This window comes from Terrapene carolina, unplaced genomic scaffold (genome assembly GCF_002925995.2).
Source record: "Terrapene carolina triunguis isolate 2854851 unplaced genomic scaffold, T_m_triunguis-2.0 Scaffold85, whole genome shotgun sequence".
In the NCBI taxonomy this organism is placed as follows: Eukaryota; Metazoa; Chordata; order Testudines; family Emydidae; genus Terrapene; species Terrapene triunguis.
The window spans coordinates 15,138,063-15,161,064 of NW_020664436.1; the positions used below are offsets into that span (position 1 = coordinate 15,138,063).

General features: G+C 38.9%; 2 protein-coding genes across 8 annotated transcripts in view; one reads left to right on the top strand and one right to left on the bottom strand.

Moving 5' to 3' along the window:
• AKT3 (AKT serine/threonine kinase 3) overlaps positions 1-6,474 on the top strand; it is a 246,903-nt gene extending 240,429 nt beyond the window's left edge. For both annotated transcript variants that reach the window (XM_024210264.2, XM_024210265.2), the window contains one exon: positions 2,827-6,474. In XM_024210264.2, coding sequence (XP_024066032.1) covers positions 2,827-2,912 — 86 coding nt within the window. In that variant the 3' untranslated portion in view covers positions 2,913-6,474. The remainder of the gene's footprint in view (positions 1-2,826) is intronic.
• A 1,503-nt stretch (positions 6,475-7,977) lies between these two features.
• Positions 7,978-23,002, bottom strand: part of SDCCAG8 (serologically defined colon cancer antigen 8) — a 158,443-nt gene continuing 143,418 nt past the window's right edge. For 3 of the 6 annotated variants that reach the window (XM_026649646.1, XM_026649649.2, XM_026649645.2), the window contains one exon: positions 17,281-17,861. In XM_026649646.1, the coding sequence (XP_026505431.1) occupies positions 17,693-17,861 (169 nt within the window). In that variant the 3' untranslated portion in view covers positions 17,281-17,692. Of the gene's footprint in view, positions 8,299-16,228; positions 16,497-17,280; positions 17,862-23,002 lie in introns of those variants that run through there. The other 3 variants (XM_026649647.2, XM_026649648.2, XM_026649650.2) reach the window with 3 other exon arrangements.

The following is a 23,002-nucleotide window of genomic DNA, read 5'->3' on the forward strand; positions in this document are numbered from 1 at the left end:
AAAAGCAAACAGAATGTTGGGAATCGTTAGGCAAGGGATAGATAATAAGACAGAAAAGATCATATTGCCGCTATATCAATCCATGGTACGCCCACATCTTGAATACTACGTGCAGATGTGGTCACCTCATCTCAAAAAAGATGTATTGGAATTATAGAAGGTTCAGAAAAAGGCAACAAAAATGATTAGGGGTATGGAACGGCTGCCACATGAGGAGATTGGGATTTTTCAGCTTGGAAAAGGGACGACTAAGGAGGGATATGATAGAGGGCTAAAAAACCATGACTGGTGTGGAAAAAGTAAATAAGGAAGTGTTATTTACTCCTAGTTCTTGTGTTATGAGGGGTCACCAAATGAAATTAATAGGTAGCAGGTTTAAAACAAACAAAAGGAAGTATTTTTTCCTCAGTCAACCTGTGGAACTCCTTGCCGGAGGATATTGTGAAGGCCAAGACACTAACAGGGTTCAAAAAGGAACTAGATAAGTTCATGAAGTATAGGTCCATCAATGGCTATTAGCCAAGATGGACAAGGATGATGTCCTTAGCCTCTGTTTGCCAGAAGCTGGGAATGGGCGACGGGATGGATCACTTGATGATTACCTGTTCTGTTCATTCCCAGTGGGGCACCTGGCATTGGCCACTGTCGGAAGACAGGATACTGGTCTAGATGGACCTTTAGTCTGACCTAGTTGTGGCCGTCCTTATGAGTGATCCTGCCCTGGCTGGTTAAATCTACTTTAGAGATAGATTACATCTTGGTGTGGCATGAAGTGACTGCCCTGAACTAAAGAATCTGAGCCTGTACTTTAAAAATAGTCACTCCTCAATTAAAGTTGTCCTGGTTAACGTCGTTGTTGCATTGCTGATCAATTAGGGAACATGCTCATTTAAAGTTGCCCAATGCTCCCTTATAATGTCGTTTGGCAGCCGCCTGCTTTGTCCACTACTTGCAGAAAGAGCAGCCCGTTGCAGCTGGCTAGTGGGGGCTTGGAACCAGGGTGGACCGGCAGCCCCCCTATCAGCTCCCCGCTCCCCTAAGTTCCCTGTGTGGCAGCTGCCCACCACGCTATCAATTGCCGGCAGTTCAGCTGTTCCTCCCCCCACTGCCGTGTGCAGCCTCCTGCTTGCTAATGTCAGGGTGTCCCCCTATTCCCCCCCGCTCCTGTACCTTATCTCCACAGAGCTGGGGGTGGGGTGGATGGCGGACACGACAGGGCTCAGGATGGAGGGAGCTTGCTGGAAGCAGCTGCTGTCTCAACTTGCTGATCTACTTAAAAAGACAAAGTACTTAGAGTGCAGTCAGCGTACTTAAAGGGGCAATGCACGTCTCTGTCTCTCTCTGCCATGCTGTCTCCCCTCCCTCCATTGCTGCTGCCTTGTACAGTGTGAGGCTACATTAACAATAATATGTTAACCCTTGAGGGCTCAGCCGAGTGCTAGTTCATCATTTAGCAGTAAGGCATTCCCTGGGAAATATCCCACCCTCTAACTTCACCACCTCAACCAAGCTTCACAATCATCATTGCTGTGTACAGTATTGTTTGTTTAAAACTTGTACTGTATATGTGTGTATAGATATATATATATAAAATAAAAGAACAGGAGTACTTGTGGCACCTTAGAGACTAACAAATTTATTTGAGCATAAGCTTTCCTGTTCCAGTCTATGCATGCGAAGAAGTGGACTGTAGCCCACGAAAGCTTATGTTAGTCTCTAAGGTGCCACAAGTACTCCGGTTCTTTTTGCGGATACAGACTAACACGGCTGCTACTCTGAAACATATAAAATAGTCTTTTGTCTGGAAAAAAAGATTTCCCTGGAACCTAACCTCCCCCACCCCCATTTACATTAATTCTTATGGGGAAATTGGGTTCGCTTAAAGTAGAATTTTTCAGGAACATAACTACAGCGGTAAGCGAGGAGTTACTGTACAACTGTTAGTTGAAGAACCAGTTTTCTTCACACTTGACCTATTTTGTAGATCTCATTGAAATTTAAAAATCAGACTGATTATTTTAAATACATCCTGTAACTTATGTTAAGTATGGTGATATTAAAAAAGTATATATTGTGCTAGTTGAAACTTAAATATAAAAGGATAGTATATTTGAAAGCATAAGCACAATGGGGCAGAAGTAAGTATTCATTGTTAACTCCACATTTATTAACTTTTGAGTACTTGATTACTCAAAGTTGCATTAATTCTAGATTCTTTGCCTGAAATATATGAAGACATAAGTATGTCATTGAAGAGAACAATTTCAATTGGAGTCTCTAAAGATATATCCAATTTTAAAAAAAAAAATACTATGTGAAACTTATATGCAGTGGTCACTCTTTTAAACATTTTTTCCATTTTGAGATTATTACGTGTTCTAGCAGCAGTCTCCATTTTAACTATAACAAATCTTTCAAAATAGAAGAAACTTTAAATTTGATCACTGTAAAAATATAGTTCCCCGATCAATTTGAGAAATAGTTTGCTCCTTAAGACAGCAGAGAGTTTTCTTCCCCATCTTTCCATCGCCCATATTGACTGGTCTGTAACTGGCACATGTTGACTGTTGTAGACAGTTGCAAAGGTGGTTGGAATTTTCTGAACATATATAAAAGAAATAAACTATAAATATATACTTACATAAGAAAAGTCCCCCTCAAAACCACTGTCATTTCTACTGTGTGTGCACAAGCCTATGTAAACTGCATGATTTTTATCTGGTTTTACACAACAGTCACTGAAATAATGTTATTTAACAGACAATTAGAAAATAAAATAATTTTGTGGTAAATAAATTAAAACATTAAGCTTTTCCCCTCCCACAGATGATGAGGATGGTATGGACTGCATGGACAACGAGAGGCGACCACATTTCCCTCAGTTTTCCTACTCTGCAAGCGGACGAGAATAACTTTTTTGTTTGTTTGGTTTTTTTTTTGTTCTGCTTCACTGTCATCTTAGGTTTATCACTGAAAACGATTCCTGAACATCACCACCAGTACTAGCCATGAAGATTGCAGGGGCACTTTCAGAGGTCATTCAAAATTGAAAAGTTCCCTCCTTCTCCAACAGGCCTTTTTGTTTTTTGCATGAAATTTTGTATCAGTCTGAGGTCTCCTCCTGTTGCTGCTCCCACTGTCTCAGTATAATAGCAACGTCAAGAAGTAATTTTGAAATCTTTTGAAGTCAGACGACTTAAATCCTCCATTGTATACAGTGGGGACTAAAAGAAACGTTGGTTGCCGATGCATTTTCTCATTTCTTCTAGAAGACAAATCAGAATTGTAATTAGTCTAAAAAGATGAGTTTATAATGTTTTCTTGCATCTGTTTGTGCTGGTCAGAACAAGGAAAGATAGGGGGTGGTGATGTAAATATGCAAGGTTTTTGTTAGGCATATCATTACTTGAAGCAGGTCTATGTCATTAACATCTGGCTGGAATGCGTTTGGGAAACATTTGAGAGAAGAACTTGTAACTGTTCATATATATATAAATATATATATATATATATAAATATTATTTTTTAATTACTGTTGGATGCTACAGAAGAAGCAGAAGGGCTGGGCTCACCCAGCCTGCTACTTAGACTTCCAGATTCACGTGCAATCATGGAGAATTGAACATTCTACGTGCAAGAAACGAAGGCATAAAAGCAGCATTTGAAGTTGTTTAAAGGTCTTATAATTTGCACCAGATAACATCTTTCTCATGCTTTTCTCTGTCTTTCTTGATATACATCACCTCGGATGGCTGAAGAATGTAGACAGGCATAATGGTATTGCTTTTCACCAAAATTTGTGCACCAAGGTAAACAGGTGTTTGCCATATTTGTTTTTATTTTGAGTTTGTGAATTAGCTTTTCTCCAGGTGTTTAACTCTGAATATATATATATATTTTTTGTTATACCACAGTAGTATTTATTTTTAGTGATAAGGATTGTATGCGTCATGTTTGCAAATGCTGCTACATCTTAGAACAGGCTTACAGCAGTTTATTTTGTAATATATGGAAGGACTGTACAAGCTGAAGAGAATAACGCACTTTTTCTCCCATGTGGAAATTTTAACAAGGCTCTGAAATTGTACATATTACTTAGAATTGGGCTTTTGTGGATGAAATACTGTCATATAATTCTTTGGTGCTGTAGATGAGGACATTCCAACTCCATGTGCCAAGAGGTCAAAAATGCTATGTCTGTGCTCCACTAAAGTAATATAAAAGCCTGGCAGCACAATAGAAATTTTTGGTTTTATATGGAGAAAATACATTCAAACAATTGAGACCACAATGATTGCAAGAAAAGCACTTTATTATAATTCTGCAAACAGTAGATTGATGGGAACATTTGCCCTGAACCAAGTAGGTAATGAAACCCAGCATGTGAAGTATGACAATGATAACTGACTGACTGAATTTAAAACCATCATGGTAAACACCACACTGAAAGGAAAATGTTGTCTTTTCATTTCTAAAGATCTGTATTTAGCAGGATGTGTGCACAAACCTTAGCTTCGTTCTTCATTAAAGATCATTTTAATAATAAACCTTTTGGTGCTAGGAGTTGGGATATTCCAAAGCTGCCAGGAAGTGCAGTAAGGGTGAGTATGTGCCCTTGCTAACGACATCAGAAAACCCTGGGATTATTATTGAAGAACCTTGTTAGCTCCCATGTAGAATGTGATATTACAGAGTATTATTGATAGCATTGTGTCACTTGGTAAATGACTTTTGAAAGAAGAAATGTTCATATGCAGATGCCTTATCCTCTTGCTGTTTAAAGTTTAGATATCTTAGCATGAAGATCACTGCTGGCAGTGGATGTGCTGAGGTGGTCAAGGGGTAGATGGGCATTTTAGCAAGGCAGCTAAGACAGACTCATTCAGATAATTTTTCATGTTTCTACCTAAGCAAAGTTTTATCTTTAATAATCAACAGATAAGAGGTGTATCTTTGTGTATGCGCTAACCACATAATCTCACCCTATCACCTTGTAACACTACTCATCTTTAGAGAATGGCACTTCAGAGGGAAAGGTGCACAGTAAATACATTGTAGGTCTATTCTGCACCTTTTTCTAAAAATGTCTACACTGAAATAGTGATGATTTAAATGAACTAATTAGTAAATAGAGCATTGAATAGTTCTCTAGAAATGCCTCATAGATGCAAACAAACTGTGTTGATTAAAAATCTCCAGTATATGCCTCCATTTTCCTCTCTAATTTTCAGTTTGTGTTAGCAATAAATACCTTGTGCATTTCTTGAAGTTAATGAGAAGCCAGGGTTGTGCTTTGGGCTGATGGTTCCTCATGTGTAGGACAGGCCCCATGGCTAGATCATTATTGCTTATGTAGTTGGAATGTAGTTTGCAGTAAATATCAATTAGTGAATTATTTGAAAATTTTAAGACTTCACTCTGAATTGCATAACCTGTCTCAACAATTACCTTTTATCAAGTTTATTACAGACACAGTTAATATTAACTGAATGCTGCCTGGAGTTTGGGAATTCCTGACTTCTGCTACCAGGGTTCGAAATAGACAAAAGAGAAATCTCAAAGCTGTGCTGAGAGAGATGGCTGAAGCATCTCTCTCTTCTGCTTGTCCTCAGCTGTAGTTTGGACTTGGACAGCAGTTGGTAGCTGGTACCTTGAGCCTTCCAATCATAGTACATTTCAGACTTTGACTCCAGCTTGTACTGACTTCCATGACATATAGTATGCCCTCTTATACTGCAGCCATCTTTGAGGAAATGTGTCATTTCTGTTTGGATTTTGGCAGTTTTGCACACAGCTTTGCTTTCCACACTAATCCAATACATTCCTGTTGCTAAAGGAACATTTATTCCAGTATTGTTTTACATTTTTCTTTTGACATGTCATGTCATCTTTATTTGTGGCTTCTTAAAGCTGACTGTTCTTGCAGGGGCCATGTGCTTCTCCTAGAGTACAAAAGTAAGGTCCTTCCTTACTAACTGCAGGGTCTATATGTTACACCTCAATGTACACACTTTGCTGCTACTGTTTGTACTGTCTACAGTAGAATTTCCTTATCTTGCTCCTGGTAGTGCATTACAGGCAAGCATGAAATGTAAAGTATTTATTTAAATAAAAAACCTCTAAATTGGTAATTGAATTACCTCCCTGTAGCTTTAGAGTTTGACATTTCTTGATCTTGCTAGTTCTTTCATTAGATACATGCAAGATCTAGTCATGTGGTTAAGGATATTAAGCAGACAACTATGAACCCAAGAAACCGTATTACTGTTGGTCATACTTAAACTGTTTATTTCCTTAAGTATATGACCCACAAGGATGTGAAATAACTACAAGAAACTGTTTTTGTACACTGTACATCCTTAGTATTTTTACACGTATATGATAGGGATGCACATTATTTTCCTTCGTACAGACAGCTTAAATAAAGCACTATGTCAATCTGCTACTTCTGTGTTTATTAATGCTGCTTTTGTTCTGAAGTTTTGTAAATACATATGTTGACGTTTGCTGAAAATGAAGTATTTTTTATATCAGATATTAAATATATGTAGGATAAAATTCCTAGCTTGTGCCATATAAGGTGGTGAAAATCTGCTTGTTTTAGTTTTTCATTGTATTGCAAATCAGACGATATCTCAAGTGTGAGTGTTAGTTTAAACATTATTGATCATGACATCTAGTACTTTTTTTTTTTTAAATTTCAGGAAGATCATCCAGTTTTGAAATCTGAAAGGCCCCCACCTAGTTTCTTTTTATAAAATACATACATCATGATTTCCTTTTTTTATCCTGCATGGAATAATCGGATGGCCCATGTTACCTTGCTGTACAGTCTCATTGATAAATATACAACCTTTAATTTGACATCTTTCAAATACAAGTTGAAATCCAATTTCTGTCACTTAAAGTCAACATCTACTCCTGAAAAAAGCACCAAGCTTCTTATGACTGAGCTAAATGTAGCAATGGTTTTACTAGTTGTATTTAAAGAATAACATGTATGTTATTCTAAAGGCTTTGAATCAGCTTGGATTACTTTGGTCACCTAATGATTACATAGACCTTTCTCTTTACGGAAGCATAGATCACTACAGAGTGTACTTTAAAGAAGTTTCAGGATGGGATCAGAGTCATACAGGATCCTACTACCACATGGGTTGAGGCGAATTTCACCCTCTTTACTTCCACAGTTCACTTGAATATAGACTGATTGCCTGCACAAAGCTGGAACAAGTGAATTTCATCTTTAGAGAGATGCACCAAGCAAGTGTTTGTTCTGTAAGTACATATTTATTAAGGTTTCAGAGTAGCAGCCATGTTAGTCTGTATCCGCAAAAAGAACAGGAGTACTTGTGGCACCTTAGAGACTAACAAATTTATTTGAGCATAAGCTTTCGTGGGCTACAGCCCACTTCTTCGGATGCATAGAATGGAACATACATATATATATACACACACACACACACAGAGCATGAACAGGTGGGAGTTGTCTTACCAACTCTGAGAGGCCAATTAAGTAAGAGAAAAAAAACTTTTGAAGTGATAATCAAGATAGCCCAGTACAGCCAGGTTGATAAGAAGTGTGAGAGTACTTACTTTATTAAGGTATGTTAGTGGTTTAATCACCTAGGAAAGAATTTATCTGGTCCATGAAAGCTAATTTTTTAAAATTTTGATTTGAGTGCTAACCAAGAGCTCATGCAAATTACTTCATATTATAAACACTTAGCATTAGACTAAAACTTAATTGAAGAAATCTTGTACAAGGCTGTTTAAAGGAAAAAGTTTCCAGTTAGCCATATATCTTGAAAACTCTCTATGCCTTCTCCTTACATATGCTGGTCGCCTTTAGTAATAAGGTGTTATAGGCCAAAAGATAACTGCACAGCTTCCCCTTAATTTCAAAATGAGACGCACAGAAAAAAATCAAGGTAAGTTTATTGGTATTTACATATGTAACAAGACACACATGCTGGAATAAATTACAAAATACATTTTAAATATTTTCTTAAAAATTACACAAGCTAAATGTTAAATCCATCCTATGCACCTGCTGTTTTAACTTGATCCTGAGCCTAACCCTTCACAGGAAGCACTTAGGAAAACTCACATGCTGGAAGTCTTATTCCAAACTTTGGAAAGGTGTTTGCATTCAAAAAGTTTTAATAATTTAAATGCAATGTGTGAAACAGCTAAAGTAAATCAACTGAACTTAACCAGCAAAAGTTTTCTTTCACTTGAAACATTGCTTTGGGTCAGCTTCAACCAAGTCAGCATTCAGACTGGTACACAGGGTAACTGAAAGATAAAAATAAAAAATGGGATTATAAATAGCTTGTGTTTCATAGTTACCTGAATTTCTAATTTGTTTGTCTCGCTTCTTCCTGTGGTTAAGTTCTCAGAAAAGAAGTTCATCAGTGGTTACGAATGTGGTGATACTATGTAAACAAATGCTGTTTCAAAAAGTTATACTTCCTGTGGACCTGCTGTCCTTGGCTTTTTCCAAGATCAAAAATCTTACAGGTAGTAAGAACAGAATCTGATTCCTGAAAAACAAGATCTCCATGAGCTCTAGACATTGTTCATGTTTAGCAGTAAGTAAGAGCTCTTGCTTTAGAGCACGTCTAAGGTACTGCCCCTTCTCCTTTCCAGGAAAGAGGCGGCAGGTTTGTGCCAGAGACTATTTACTGTGAATTGTTCAGACTGTAGATTAGTGGGCTGCTGTATCAAAACAGGAAGCTGCTTCTGTTCTGTTAAGAAACCTCTGGTGGGAAGACTAATTTGCAACTTTTCAGCTCTTCATAGTTATTGTGTGTATGTAAACACTTGCATTTCAGTACTTAGTTAATGGTGGTCCAATGAACAGTATTTGAGCTGGGATACCTATCTAGAATGAAACTCTGAATTAGATTAAATTTTGATCAAAGATGTTTCATGTAAATTGAGAAAAAGGCCACTTAAATTTCTAATGTTCTTACAGCTATTCTATCTTTAGATGACTGAAGGTTTTATTGAAATTCATAAGGTAATTAGGACTTGAGTTGCTCCTAGAATTCAGAGGGCACTGGATTAAGCAAGGAGAATTCTGCTATTTAAGAAGATGTGGCCTATTTATGGAAGCCAATAATCTGGTAAACAAGCAATCTATTAAGGCAGTTGAGGGGAGAGAATAGTTATGTGCCCCTCAATACAGTGCCCGGAACTAAGCTAAGAACCAACGTCAGAGGGGTCTGTCGCAATCCACCTGTTTTATATACTGTGTATATTATTCAACCTTTATATAGCATAACGAGGGTGGGAGCCAAACAGATTCTCTCTGATAGTTGGGTATGGACAAAGCTCAGCATTATTGCTGGTTCTCCTGATTTGGGAGCAACAGGAGTTCAGAGCAGAAGCCAGACTTTCAAAACTGGGAGCTTAAATGCCATGATTAGGTACCTACTTTAGTGGCCTTTCAAAAGTACTCAGCACTTTTAGAAATCGGGCCACTTATGTAGGTTTGTAAATAGGGCCTTTGGACCCTAATTTTGGGCTCCTTGTTTTGAAGCAGTTTATTTGTAAAAGATACTATATAGTTCAAACAGAAGTTAAGGACTTCATGCACGAATTACTGGCTGTAGTGCTATAGCTTGTCATATCAGACCAGATGATCATAATGGTCCCTTCTGGCCTTAAATTTGTCAATGAAGATCACTGCCTGAGAGCATCTTAGACAGTGAGTGGTGTACCAAGCAATTGACAATATTTAACCCATTCGCAGTTATGTGAGACACAATTGCAATGAACATGCTTCAAATTTCATGAGAGGAAGAAATAGAAAGGGAAATCAGAAGGCCTGTTACTAATTAAATTCAACCTGTATCAGAGAGAGGGGATTGAGGAGTTAAAATTCTCTGCTGGGCTGTGGGACAAATATTTTCAAAATAATTATTTCTAACTTAAAACTTCCAGAACCTTCATTACAACATTATGAGCAAGTTGCTATAATAAAATAACACAGGCCACCCTCAGTCATAAGGCAACAGCTAATATTACTTGTAAAGTGTGTAGTTCACACTGACCACTTTCTCCAGCATTTAAAACCTCTTAACTTGTGATAGCACCTTCTACAACGTGTTAAGCACCTGATTGGTACTAAGAGCCCTCAAGTCCCATTCCTTGTGGTAGCTGAACAACTGGCAGGACTGACCTTTTTGTTAAATCAGTAAAATAACAAGAACTTGTCCAGAAAATGTAAGAATATTTCTGTGGAAAAGATTTTCAGAACACTCTAGGCCAGGTAGCATCTTTAACATTAGACACTTTTGTGTCCCTTGAATGCTAAGAATAAGGGAAATATTAACATGGGGTTAGAGTGGAATGGTATTAACTTTAAGGCAAATACCAAATACGGATGCTGAATGTAATATTCAGTTTTTGTTTTCCCCACTCGTGTAACTGGATTAAAATGTAACTAGCCATCTTAAAAAGTTGGATTCAATTTGCAGTACAAAAAGTAGTGTATACTTGGGAATATGAATACAGGTAGCTTGGCATTATTGGTACCAGTGTGACTACGCTGTCCCAAGAGTGAGATGATTTACATGTCAAATTACATGTAAACTAGGGCGGACAAGTGATTAAAAAAATTAACAGCACGATTAATTGCACTATTAATAATAGAATACCATTTATTTAAATACTTGAAAATGTAGAAAACATCCAAAAATTTATTTATTTCAGTTACAACACAGAATAGGAAGTGCACAGTGCTCACTTTAGTTACTTTTATTATAAATATTTGCACTGTAAAAACTAAATAGTATTGTTCAATTCACCTAATACAAGTACTGTAGTGCAATCTCTTTATCGTGAAAGTTGAACTTACAAATGTAGAATTATGTACCAAAAAATCTGCATTCAAAAATAAAAATGTAAAACTTTAAAGCCTACAAGGCCAATTAGTCCTACTGCTTGTTCAGCCAATCACTCAGACAAACAGGTTTGTTTAAGTTTGCAGAAGATAATACTACCTGCTTCTTGTTTACGTCACCTGAAAGTAAGAAACAGGTGTTCTCATAGCATTGTTGTATCCAGCATTCCAAGATATTTACATGCCAGATGCACTAAAGATTCATATATCCCTTGATGCTTCAACCACCATTCAAGAAGCTGTGTCCATGCCGATGACAGATTCTGCATAACAACTATCCAAAGCAGTGCGGACCGACGCATGTTCATTTTCATCATCTGAGTCAGATGCCACCAGGAGGAGGTTGGATTTTCTTTTTTGGTGGTTCGGGTTCTGTAGTTTCCACATCAGTGTTGCTCTTTTAAGACTTCTGAAAGCATGCGCCGCACCTCGTCCCTCTCAGATTTGGAAGGCACTTCACATTGGTATCTTCTTTGCATTTTGTCAAATTTGCAGTGAAAGTGTTCTTAAAATTAACAGCATGTGCTGGATCATCATCTGAGACTGCTATAACATGAAATATATATGGCAGAATCCAGGTAAAACTGAGCAGGAGACATACCATTCTCCCCCAAGGAGTTCAGTCACAAATTTAATTAATGCATTTTTTTTTTAAACGAGCATCTTCAGCATGAAAACATGTCCTCTGGAATGGTGGCTGAAGCATAGAAGGGGCATATGAATGTTTAGCATATCTGGCACGTAAGTACCTTGCAACGCCAGCTACAAAAGTGCCATGCAAATGCCTGTTCCCACTTTCTGGTGACATTGTAAATTAAAGGAGGGCAGCAATATCTCCTGTAAATGTAAACAAACTTGTTTCTCTTAGCAATTGGCTGAACAAGAAGTAGGCTCTGAAGTTTTACATTGTTTTGTTTTTGAGTACAGTTATGTAACAAAAAAAAACTACATATGTAAGTTGCACTTTCACAATAAAGAGATTGCACTTCAGTACTTGTATGAGGTTAATTGAAAAAAATACAATTTTGTTTATCAAAAATAATATAAGATGAGCACTGTACAGTTTGTATTCTGTGTTGTAGTTGAAATGGATATATTTGAAAACGTAGAAAAACATCCAAAAATATTTAATAAATTTCAGTTGGTGTTTAGTTGTTTAATAGTGCAATTAATTGTGATTAATTTTTTAAATCATGATTAATTTGTTAATCGCGATTGATAGCCCTAATGTAAACTTGTTCTTAGTTTTCAGATACTTACCTCTATTCATATTAAATACAGCAATTGCTACAATTTTGAAGAAAAAAAAGCAGTTTCTGCTATAAGATAACATACAAATTTGAATAATAATCATAGGGACCAACCTTCAATCTTCATTTTAGACCACAAGACAAATGTCTTTTTTTCTACCTAAAACCTTATCTATGTAAAAATCTGCACTAAAGTTTTAGTGACTAGTCCTCATTTCTCCTATCCATCCAGGATCCAACCTTGTCCCCATCAGCATCCATGTCTGAGCTTCATGCCTCTATTTGCCTCATGAAATAAAGAGTTAGTGACATTTCAGTTGCACATATTCAAAGTTGCAAATAAAACATGCAACAATAAATTTAGCTGAAAGAGCACTGTGCACAATTAAAAAAAAATCAGGTCAGACTTTCAAACAATCTGAACAGCTACTGATATATCATAATGGGACTTAAAAGAATTATACATTGAACATTGAGAAATTCAAGTGCCTACGATACTGGGCATTTATGTTAAAAAATACTCTACTTACTGAATGAAACTTTATTATCCATAACCACCCCCATCCCCCTAAAACAAACACAAAAACAAAACCCGCAAACCCATGCCCCACTACTATTGGGTTTTGTTTTTTTAATCTTCAAATAGCAACAAGCACTATGGGCTGGTCTACACTAGGGGGTGGGAATCGATCCAAGATACACAACTTCGCGTAGCTGAAGTCGAAGTATCTTGGATCGAAGTACCTGGGGTCCAGACGGCGCGGGATCGACGGCCGCGGCTCCCCCGTCGACTGCGCTACCGCCGCTCGCTCTGGTGGAGTTCCGGAGTCGACCGTGAGCGCGTTCGGGGATCGATATATCGCGTCTTAACGAGACGCGATATATCGAATAAATCAATTGCTACCCGCCGATACGGCAGGTAGTGAAGACGTACCCTAAGTAGCAGCACATCTTTGGGATTAGATGATCAAGGCTCACCTTGCACATTATGTACAGCTAAGATCAGCAATGTTAACCAGCATCATTATGACAGCACCATTATTGGTTACTATTATTTTTTATGGACATGGCAAGTATTTGGTATTGTGATCAATTTAAATATGAAATGTGGCATCATATGAAGTCTCAAAATAGGATCAATAGTGCCATATATTCAAAATTATTGCTTTTGAACAAAATACAAGAAGCTGAAAGGAATTCATATTTATCTGGACTTAAAATATCCAACTTATAACACTGCTCTACAGCCAAAATGCTTCTGAAATAAATGTAGTCAAACTTTACTAATTCTGGGTCACTGAGAACGAAAATGATGCTTAAAATTGTTGATTGGCTCTAGTTTTCAAGATATGCTATTGGGTCAGTATATACGACCCTTGACTTGGGAATGGCGGAGGATAAGTGAGTTATAAAGGGAAGGGATCTCAATTTAAACCAGAAATGACTAAAATATATCTTTGACTGGATCTATGAATAAATCTATGACTGGCTTTGCATAGTACTTGCTTTTTAGGCAAAACAATGAATGATGCAATCTGAAGCTGGTATTGCGTCATACATGATATGAATTGCATCATGTTATTCCTAGAAGTCATGGATGATGCAATCATAACGAAGCTTACATCACTCTGCTGAACAAATTGCCCTATATCAGCTCTAGGAATCATACAGCGTCGTGCTCTCTTATTTGTCAGTTTGATTTTGCAAAGGGACACATTTCTGTTTAGCCAAAGTGAGCAGAGATGCCTCGTACTTGTGTGAACAGTGCAGATAACTTCTGCTATGTTTGTGGTGAAGTGACTTTTGCATCACAAAAGCGCAGTATAACCACTATGGTTAAGAAAGCCTATCACCTTTATTTTGGCTACAAAATTGGAGATCAGGACGAGAGGTGGGCCCCACACATATGCTGCAACACTTGTGCAACAAATCTTCGCCAGTGGTTGAAGAGGAAAAGGAAATCTATGCCTTTTGCAGTGCCAATTATTTGGAGAGAGCCAACAGATCATACCAGCAATTGTTACTTCTGCATGGTGCCTCCAGTTGGGAAAGGTGTGTCAAAGAAGAAAAAGTGGACTGTGCATTATCCAAACATTCCATCAGCTATACGCCCAGTACCCCACGGAGAAGGTTTGCCGGTTCCTGATGCACCACAATCATTCTCACTTGAGTCAGACGAGGAAGAGGAAGAGGATGAAACTTCTGGTCCTGAACCATCAATGTCACAGGACCCACATTTTCTCCCATCCTCCTCCTCTGAACCACACCTCATAACACAAGGTGAACTGAATGACCTTGTCAGGGATTTGGAACTACCCAAGAGTAAGGCAGAGCTGTTGGGCTCCAGACTACAGCAGTGGAATCTCCTGGCAGGTGATGTTAGGGTTTCCATGTTCCGTGACCGTCCAAAGGATCTTGTCCCATTCTTCTTCATGGAAGGTGATCTTGTAGCCTGCAACAACATCGATGGTGTGATGGCAGCCCTCAACATCGTTCACGATCCAGATGAGTGGAGACTGATCATTGATTCATCGAAGACGAGTCTTAAAGCTGTTTTACTGCATAATGGCAATGTTTTGCCATCAATTCCAGTTGGTCATGCAGTCCATATGAAGGAAACCTATGACAACATGAAACAACTTTTGAGGTGCATAAACTATGACCAACATCAGTGGCAGCTTTGTGGCCATTTGAAGGTTGTTGCTCTCTTGCTTGGTCTGCAGACTGGATGCACAAAGTACTGCTGTTTTCTCTGCGAATGGGATAGTCGTGCAAGAGATTCCCACTCCATCAAGATAGATTGGCCACTCCTATAGTCATTGGAGCCTGGGAGGAAAAGTGTTCAGCATCCACCACTTGTTGAATCAAGGAAGATTTTGTTACCACCCTTACACATCAAGCTGGGTCTGATGAAGAACTTTGTCAAGGCCATTGACAAAACACAAGCAGCTTTCAAGTACCTCCGTGGAAAATTTCCAAGGTTAAGTGAAGCTAAGATAAAGGAAGGTGTCTTTGTTGGTCCTCAGATTCGTGAACTTCTTCGAGATGATGCATTTGACCATGCACTGCGTGGCAAGGAAAAGACGGCATGGAAAGCCTTCCAGTTAGTGGCAATAAATTTTCTCGGAAACAACAAGGCAGACAACTACAGGTTGTTGGTGGAAAACCTCCTCAAGGCATACAAAAGCCTTGGTTGCAACATGTCACTAAAGATACATTTTTTGCACTTTCATTTAGTTTTTTTTCCACCGAACTGCGGAGCAGTGAGCGACGAGCACGGCGAGCGATTTCGCCAGGACATTGCAACAATGGAGAAACGCTATCAGGGCAAATGGAGCCCATCAATGCTTGCAGACTATTGCTGGACAGTGACAAGAGATGCTCCATTTAATGAATACAAGAGACAAGCCAAGAAGCGCTGAGTAGACACTGAATAGGACTAAACTATGTACATAATAGTTTTTTGCCTTTTGTTTCATAATAAATTTTATTTATATAACCCTTTTGCTGATTTTTAAAGTGTTACATAAACAGGACAGGTGAAATATTATCATGTAAAGCAACCATAAACACATGAAAAGACCTAGGTTTACAATTTATGATTAAAACTCTATCTACACAATATACATAGACGTAAAATGTAAAAACTTAAATATCTTAGAAACAGTAGCCAATCAGTTGTTTTAATTGTCATATTTGAATTCAGCACATCAAAATACATAATAAATAGCACATTTTATCTCTGAAGCAGACGACTTCTCAAAAATTGTAGACCAGTGTAATGAATTGTCCTTTGTTTCCTTAAAACATTTGCCTTGTGCACCATACAGTTCTGCTGAGCTATGTTCCTGTTCCCATGGATCCAATGTTGTTTAAAAACACTTCAGCTGGATTATTGAGGTTCTTGTTTTGCAGGAATACATTTTTAAAAAGTCACCAACCTTCTTCCTTCCAAGTCTCCATGTTTGGATGCACTACTTTCTACTTCACAGAGGTGTTACAACCAATACATTAGACTGAAGTACTTTAAGATCTACTGATGAAAACTGCTAGGTGGTAGTGGTAAAAAGCCTTGACTGCAGCACACATTCCCTATTTTAACAAATGCATCCTTTACAACTGCAAAGCAGACTTTCAGTGGTAACAATATTCAATTTAGTTAGCAGCACAACATCTAGAAGGTAGTCATGGTTGTGTACTGCTGCCCATCTGCTTTCTAACTGAGTGTCTTCCACATCTCAGAGTCCTTAGTGGACTTCAGAGAGTCTCTCGCTCTCCTTGGTGCAGGGTTATTTCACTTTCTCTTAATGCAACATTCTTCAGCTTCTAAAGAGCTTAAACATGAAACACAGTGATTGCCATTAAATTTGCCAACAGATACCATATACAGGTAAAACTAATGTAGCACAGCATTTTATTCTAGATATAGGGAAAATTGGTAACTCGGGTACTCTAGTCAGCATTAGAAAGACAACATTTTCCCATTGTTACCACACTGATAATGTGTGTGGTTTTTTTTATTTAGTTCTAGGTTAAAGCATGCTGCTATTTGCCATGTATGTTCTAATACTAGCCTACTTTTTGGTGAACAATAGAATGATTAAAACATTGATTTTCTTTTCACGCTGCAGTTTGGTACTACAAATTCCTCTCTTGGTCCTGTTCATGTTAATGAAAGTCCAAATTTCATGTATGAACTCAGAAACTTGCTTTGTTCATGAGCCAGATGGCTTGGTATCACAGTGATACGGTCGAATCAGTTAATTTACTTAGTCACAGAAACAAAGGCTTAATTATGTGCTAGATTTGAAGACGACGTTTAATTCAGCAGTTCAGTTACAGTTTAAAAAGTCATGATTCTTTTCCTCCTTTCTAAAGTAGTGAATGATTAAAGGGGCAGCATCCAACTTAAAAATCAGTGTCTGAAAAATGTTACTTTTAACAGTATCTTGCAGACTGCACCCCTACATAAGTAAGGCCTTAATCCTGCCACTTCTTGTGCTAGGGTGGACTGCTGTGCCCATACAGAAACCCACTGGGTGGGGTTTTTGCACTGCAACAAGGGAGGCAAAAACTTTTTTTTTTAAACAGGGAAATGAGATTGCAAAACCACAACCAGAGGGTGGGGGTCTCAAGTGCAGGTGTTATACCCTAAAACTAGAGTTTTCAAAATGATTACATTTCAAGTTGAGAGGCAGTTCTACATTTCAATACTGTACTACATGCTAATGCTGTTAAACAAGGAATTTTCTGTTGCCTACTATCATCTGATATGAAGGATGAAACAAAGATTTCTGATTGGAATTAATGACACAAGTAGTATTTGTTCTGCTTAGATGCATCTCACAGCATTTTTTTAATTGAGTGTAGGTTGAATCAGGGTATGGGTACAACTATAAACTGCCCTGCCATCCCTTTTAATCAATGAGTTATTTCTGTACTCTGAAGATTGTGTTTCATGGTGGTTTTCCTTCTTGATACAAGACTTTAGCAAAGTCTTCATCTTTCTTGATGGCTGCAGAACATTTCCCTATGATTTTCTTTTCTCTTGTTCCCAGTATTGGCATGGTACCTGTGTTCGCAGGAACTGCACCTCCTCTGTTAGCATCTGCCTCTCTCTGAAGAGCTGATTCTGTTTGTTGAGTAACTCCACTAGCTGCTGGGCAGTGGTTTGGCAATGCTTGTCAAGCTGGTGTAACCTGGATAAAACAGATGATAGGATACAGCAGGGCTCTGGAACTTACCACACGGGCTTTGATATGAACCCGCAAGAGTACAGTTTATATATGACAATAGAGCTCAGCTTGGTCATCATGCTGGAGTAAACTGTTCTGCAGAGGATATTTCATATAGTTCATCTCCATCCCTTAAAGAAGAGCATTTTAAAATGTTTTCACTTTTCAATTAAAAGCCTCAGGGCTAACACATTAGTTTTGCCATTAAGTGGTATCAATTAAAAAACAGAACCCACGTTCTAGTATGTGTATTTCAGAATTGCATACATCACATTCCTCTCCTACAGGAAAAGGAGTCAACGGGATATTACAGTTCCAGGGCTTCTGCCTTCGGAATGCAACAGAATCCGCATCGCTGCAAACTTCCTACATCAACACTCATCCAGACAGCTAATAAAATCCAAGCTCACCAATTGTGAGATACCATATCCCACCCAACCGTACGGCTTTTCACAACCTACACTGAGTCCCAATGCTCTTCACAGGAAGCAACATTCATTTAGCTTCTCCAAATAAGCCTGGTCTTAACTAAAGGGGGGGGGGGGCGAGAAGAGATGTTTTGAAACTGGTCAATGAACTTTGAATACAGTGACAGGGATTCCTAGGGGAAGGGTGTAAACAGGGAGTAAATGAGATGGTGAAGAAGACTGAAAACACAAAAGCTTGGCCTGTAATTAGGGTTGGAAGGATTAGATTTTTGTTGGTAAATGTTGATTTCAACACATACACACAAATGGAAGAAAAAAAAATGCAGTTGCCGATAATGAAACTTAGAGATAGGCAATGTATGAAAAATGCTGCTTCAGAACTTGCCAAGCGTATCAATAATAGAAAAAACAAGAACCCAATTTACAGCAAAGGCCCCCACCAGGATGGGTGCACCTGGTAAGCACAGCAGTAGACAGGCCTCAGGAACTTTTATAACTTCAATAACTCCTCTAGCTCTATGCTGCCAGTCTGTCAGGCGGGATGCCTGTCAGCGCCCTTTTCAGGGAAAAGTGAAAAAGGAAAAATCCGCCATTTCCTGCAGTAAGGAAAGTAAAAAGCAAACAAGCTGGAAGTTGTATTTAAACAAATGCACCTCACTTGCTCAAGTTCATGGATACTTTCCTGGGGTAGTGTTCGGTAAGTTTTATGAAGAATTATGAAAACCAAAAAACCTCCTCAATAAAATAGACTCTAAATGACAAAGCAGATGAATAGAAGGGGATTATTATTTGCATTGCATCAGCTCCCAAAGGTCCTAATCAGAAAGAGGGCATTCCTGTGCTAGGTGCTGTATTAGGAGAAGACAGTCACTGTACAAAATGGATATCAGGAGGGAACAAGTTGCACGCAGGGCCACTATAACAAAGGTAGTAGCATCTGCCTACCTAAGGTGTGATACCTATATGGCAGGTGGTATCTGAAAGCAGACACGATACTGCTCAACAATAAAGTCTTGAGTATAGCCAGAGCATATGCTATTGGAAGTGTTACATCTACATTTACCTGGCCAAAATAATGCATGAAGGGCTTTCATATTGAGGTTAGACACTCAGAACCAATGTTCATGAAACACACAACTACTGTAGTATTCTGCACAGGAACACTAGTGCCGCATACAAACAGCTCCTCAGATAATCTGAAGAGCTCATATCCATTACTGTACTAGTGCTTGCAGGTTGGGTGGGTGCTGTGTGTTTGTTTTTTGTTCGAAGGAAAATGTAAATGGACTCCTTTGTCATATCTGTTTACATTTATACAGCTGGGTGCCATTAACAACTGAACCCTTCCTTGGGTAGCACTAGAGTGAAATACTGTGGTATCTCAGATGCCGCTACAGTAACTGGGAGTAAATGCTGACCTTCCAACTGGGGCCATTGCAAGTACAGTGTCTATTAACACCCAACATAAGAATGGTCCTACTGGGTCAGACCAAAGGTCCATCTAAGCCCAGTATCCTGTCTTCAGACAATGGCCACTGCCAAGTGCCCCAGAGGGAATGAACAGAACAGGTAATCAAGTGGTGATCCATCCCCTGTCGCTCATTCCCAGCTTCTGGCAAACAGAGGCTAGGGACACCATTCCTGCCCATCCTGGCTAATAGCCATTGATGGACCTATCCTTCATGAATTTATCTAGCTCTTTTTTAAACCCTGTTATAGTCTTGGCCTTCACAACATCCTCTGGCAAGGAGTTCCACAGGTTGACTGTGTGTTGTGTGAAGAAATACTACCTTCCCCCCTAAGCAATCAGCACTTCTAACAAACCCTACAAAAACAACCCCTTACCAGAGTGCATGGAAGGAGAAAACACAATTTTGTAAGAAAACAGATCTACATGCCCAGCTTTTAAAAGGTCATTAGACATTTATTTTTTGAATAATGATATCTTGGCAGTTCCTTGATGATCAAATGAATTAGGGGGGAAATACTGATAGAGATGTTGCCAAGATGGGTCTGACCCAACACCCCAAAGCCAAGCACCCCATAACACTGGGGGAGCTTGGAACCAGATCGGAACAGGAGAGCTGACCCCCACCTTAGGATAAACTGAACCAAAACCCTAGAAACTATCACCACCGAATGTAGATGAAGTTTAGTGGCTTGGGCCATGGATCCAAACTTTGTGGCTTAGGTCTTTTAATTCCAAGTTCTTCACGGTAGGGTGATTGTTGCTAAGGGCCTGCATATTTATTGTGCTAGGCTTGCAATTAAGCCTAACTTTAAATGTGATTTTAATGGGACTACTTACACACTTAAAGTTAGGCATGTGCTTAAGTATCTTGGTGAATCAGGGCTCACATGAATGAAAGGACAACATAACCTAGGCTGAACTCTGGCTACACCCCTAAACTATCTCTAATGACAAACCCAAGATGGAATTGAAAGTTTCTATGCAGTAATACTGTCATGTACTTTATTATCTCTCAACTGAGGTGTAAAATAAACCGACTGAACTTACATACATCAGCTCTGCATGTGGCCACCTTGCAATATATATGCTTTTAGGAACTGCCCTGTTCAACTTTGGCACTAGTAAATGCTTCCTCAGCCGAGACTGAAAAAAACTCTTTCTTCATAATAAAAGTTGCACAAAACCAGGTTGAAAAGAATAAGACAATGCGAGAGGACTATGCCAACACCACATTTTCCAATCTGCTATGTGCCATAATATGACCCCCCCCCCCATACTACTGCTATAGTGCTGCTGCACCGCCACATTTCAGACCACATGGTCCTCTTGGTGTGGACTATATTGCTATGTATTTAGCAATGTCTATTATCACGTTAGCCCATGTGCACATAGAGCTGATTTTACAAGCTGTATTACCACGTACTGGAGATCAGAAAGAAGCTGTAAGCGCAACCCAGCAAGCTGCAAACCCTGACAGCTGGTTTTAAGCTGGCAACTAAGTGAACAAAGAGACCATTTGATAGTATAGAAAGTGCTGCTAATTACAGTCTCACACCTTGTATAACTTCTAAGGCATAACACATTAACACACAAGTTCACTACTGTATATATTTCTTTACTCTGGTTGTGTGATTTCAGGGACCTAGAAATTGTGTCCTTTTTGTGTAAACAGATGCAGTTACTCTTCCAGAAGCAATATATCACTTCCAGTGTAAGAGAGGAAGCAATGTCTACTGTGAAGCAGTGTAGTTACAGAGGATATGACACCAAACTGGGGAAAGTTGACAGCTGGGTTCTATTCCCTGCTCGGTCACTGGCTCACTATGTGACTTGAGGACAGTCACATAATCTCTCCCTGCCTTAGCACACCCAGCTATAAGGTAGGTATTTACTCCTTTTTACAAAGCACTTCGAACTCTTCATCCAGAGATTCCCTATCAGTGCTAGGGAGTTACTATTATAAGTTACTTTCTTCACAGTGACACAGCAAAGGAAAACTTTAAAGAATCACCTATTAGTTCTGTCCTACCCCTTTAGCATCTTTAGGTCTAGAAACCTTTTTGACTCCAGGTTCCTAAACTCTAATAGTGCTAAGGGCCTGGTCCAACTCCTACCAACTTCAAGATAAATTAAAATAATAAACTGAACTTGGACTGATTTATAAATATTCCATAAAGGGCACCACCTCTCCTTTGCCCTAGTGCCTTGACATGTTTTAAAAACATGGTCCCCGGGGCACTCCTTTACTCAATAATTAACATCACCAGCTAAGCTCTACAACCCCCCATCAGCATCCTCCCAGACCCTCACAGCAAAGCAATTGGTGTTTTCACATTGATACTGGACATCACTATTTTGGATCAGAGGAAGCAAATTGCAATGATAGATGGCCCTAATACAGAATGCCCTGCCAGCTGTCCCCTCTCTTTCATGAGTGGGCTCCAGCTCTGGCACCCTCACTGATCCCAATTCTGGCAGCTCGGCACAGGGAGAACAGTGATCTCCCAGAGAGATGGGTCCCAGGGCATCTGATGCTTTACAGCTCAAAATCAACGTCTTACATTCTACCAGATCCTTGGCAGATAGCCCATGTGGCCCTAAAGCCTTACTGGGTCAGGCCCCTATTGTCTGTCTACACAGGATGACATATCTTGCTTTAAGCATAGGAAAGATAATTCAATTAGAGACAAACTATTGCAAGCGAAGAGAAACAAGTCTTTAGTTAAAGAAGTATTACTTATTATGCAGTTCAGTTATGTAAACAAATTCTAACCATTCTAGCACTACCCTACATTTAGACCATTTACAGCATAATCTGACAAAAGGAAATAGCTCCCATCTACAAATCATGCATCTAAAATTATTCTCCATCTGTTGCCTCATATTACAAAAATTCCCAATTTACACAGAGGGGTAAGGGAGCAAAAGATAGCAGTGTGGGACATAAGCACAGGTTGGCAACTGGTTACATAAAAAGGGAAACAAGACTTGGGGCATAAGGAACTGCAGCTTTAATTAGTTTGTTTCAAAGAGAAAACAAATTCTCATTCTAAACCTTAATAATCATCTGTTAGTGGTGCTATTCAGAATGTACATGCAGCTTTATTTCAGAGTGGCCCAATATGAGGTGCACTGTTTTTGAACCCTTAGAAATCCCAGTTAGTATGTTAAGTTCCTTGGGGCAGAGACCATGGGCCAGGTCCTAC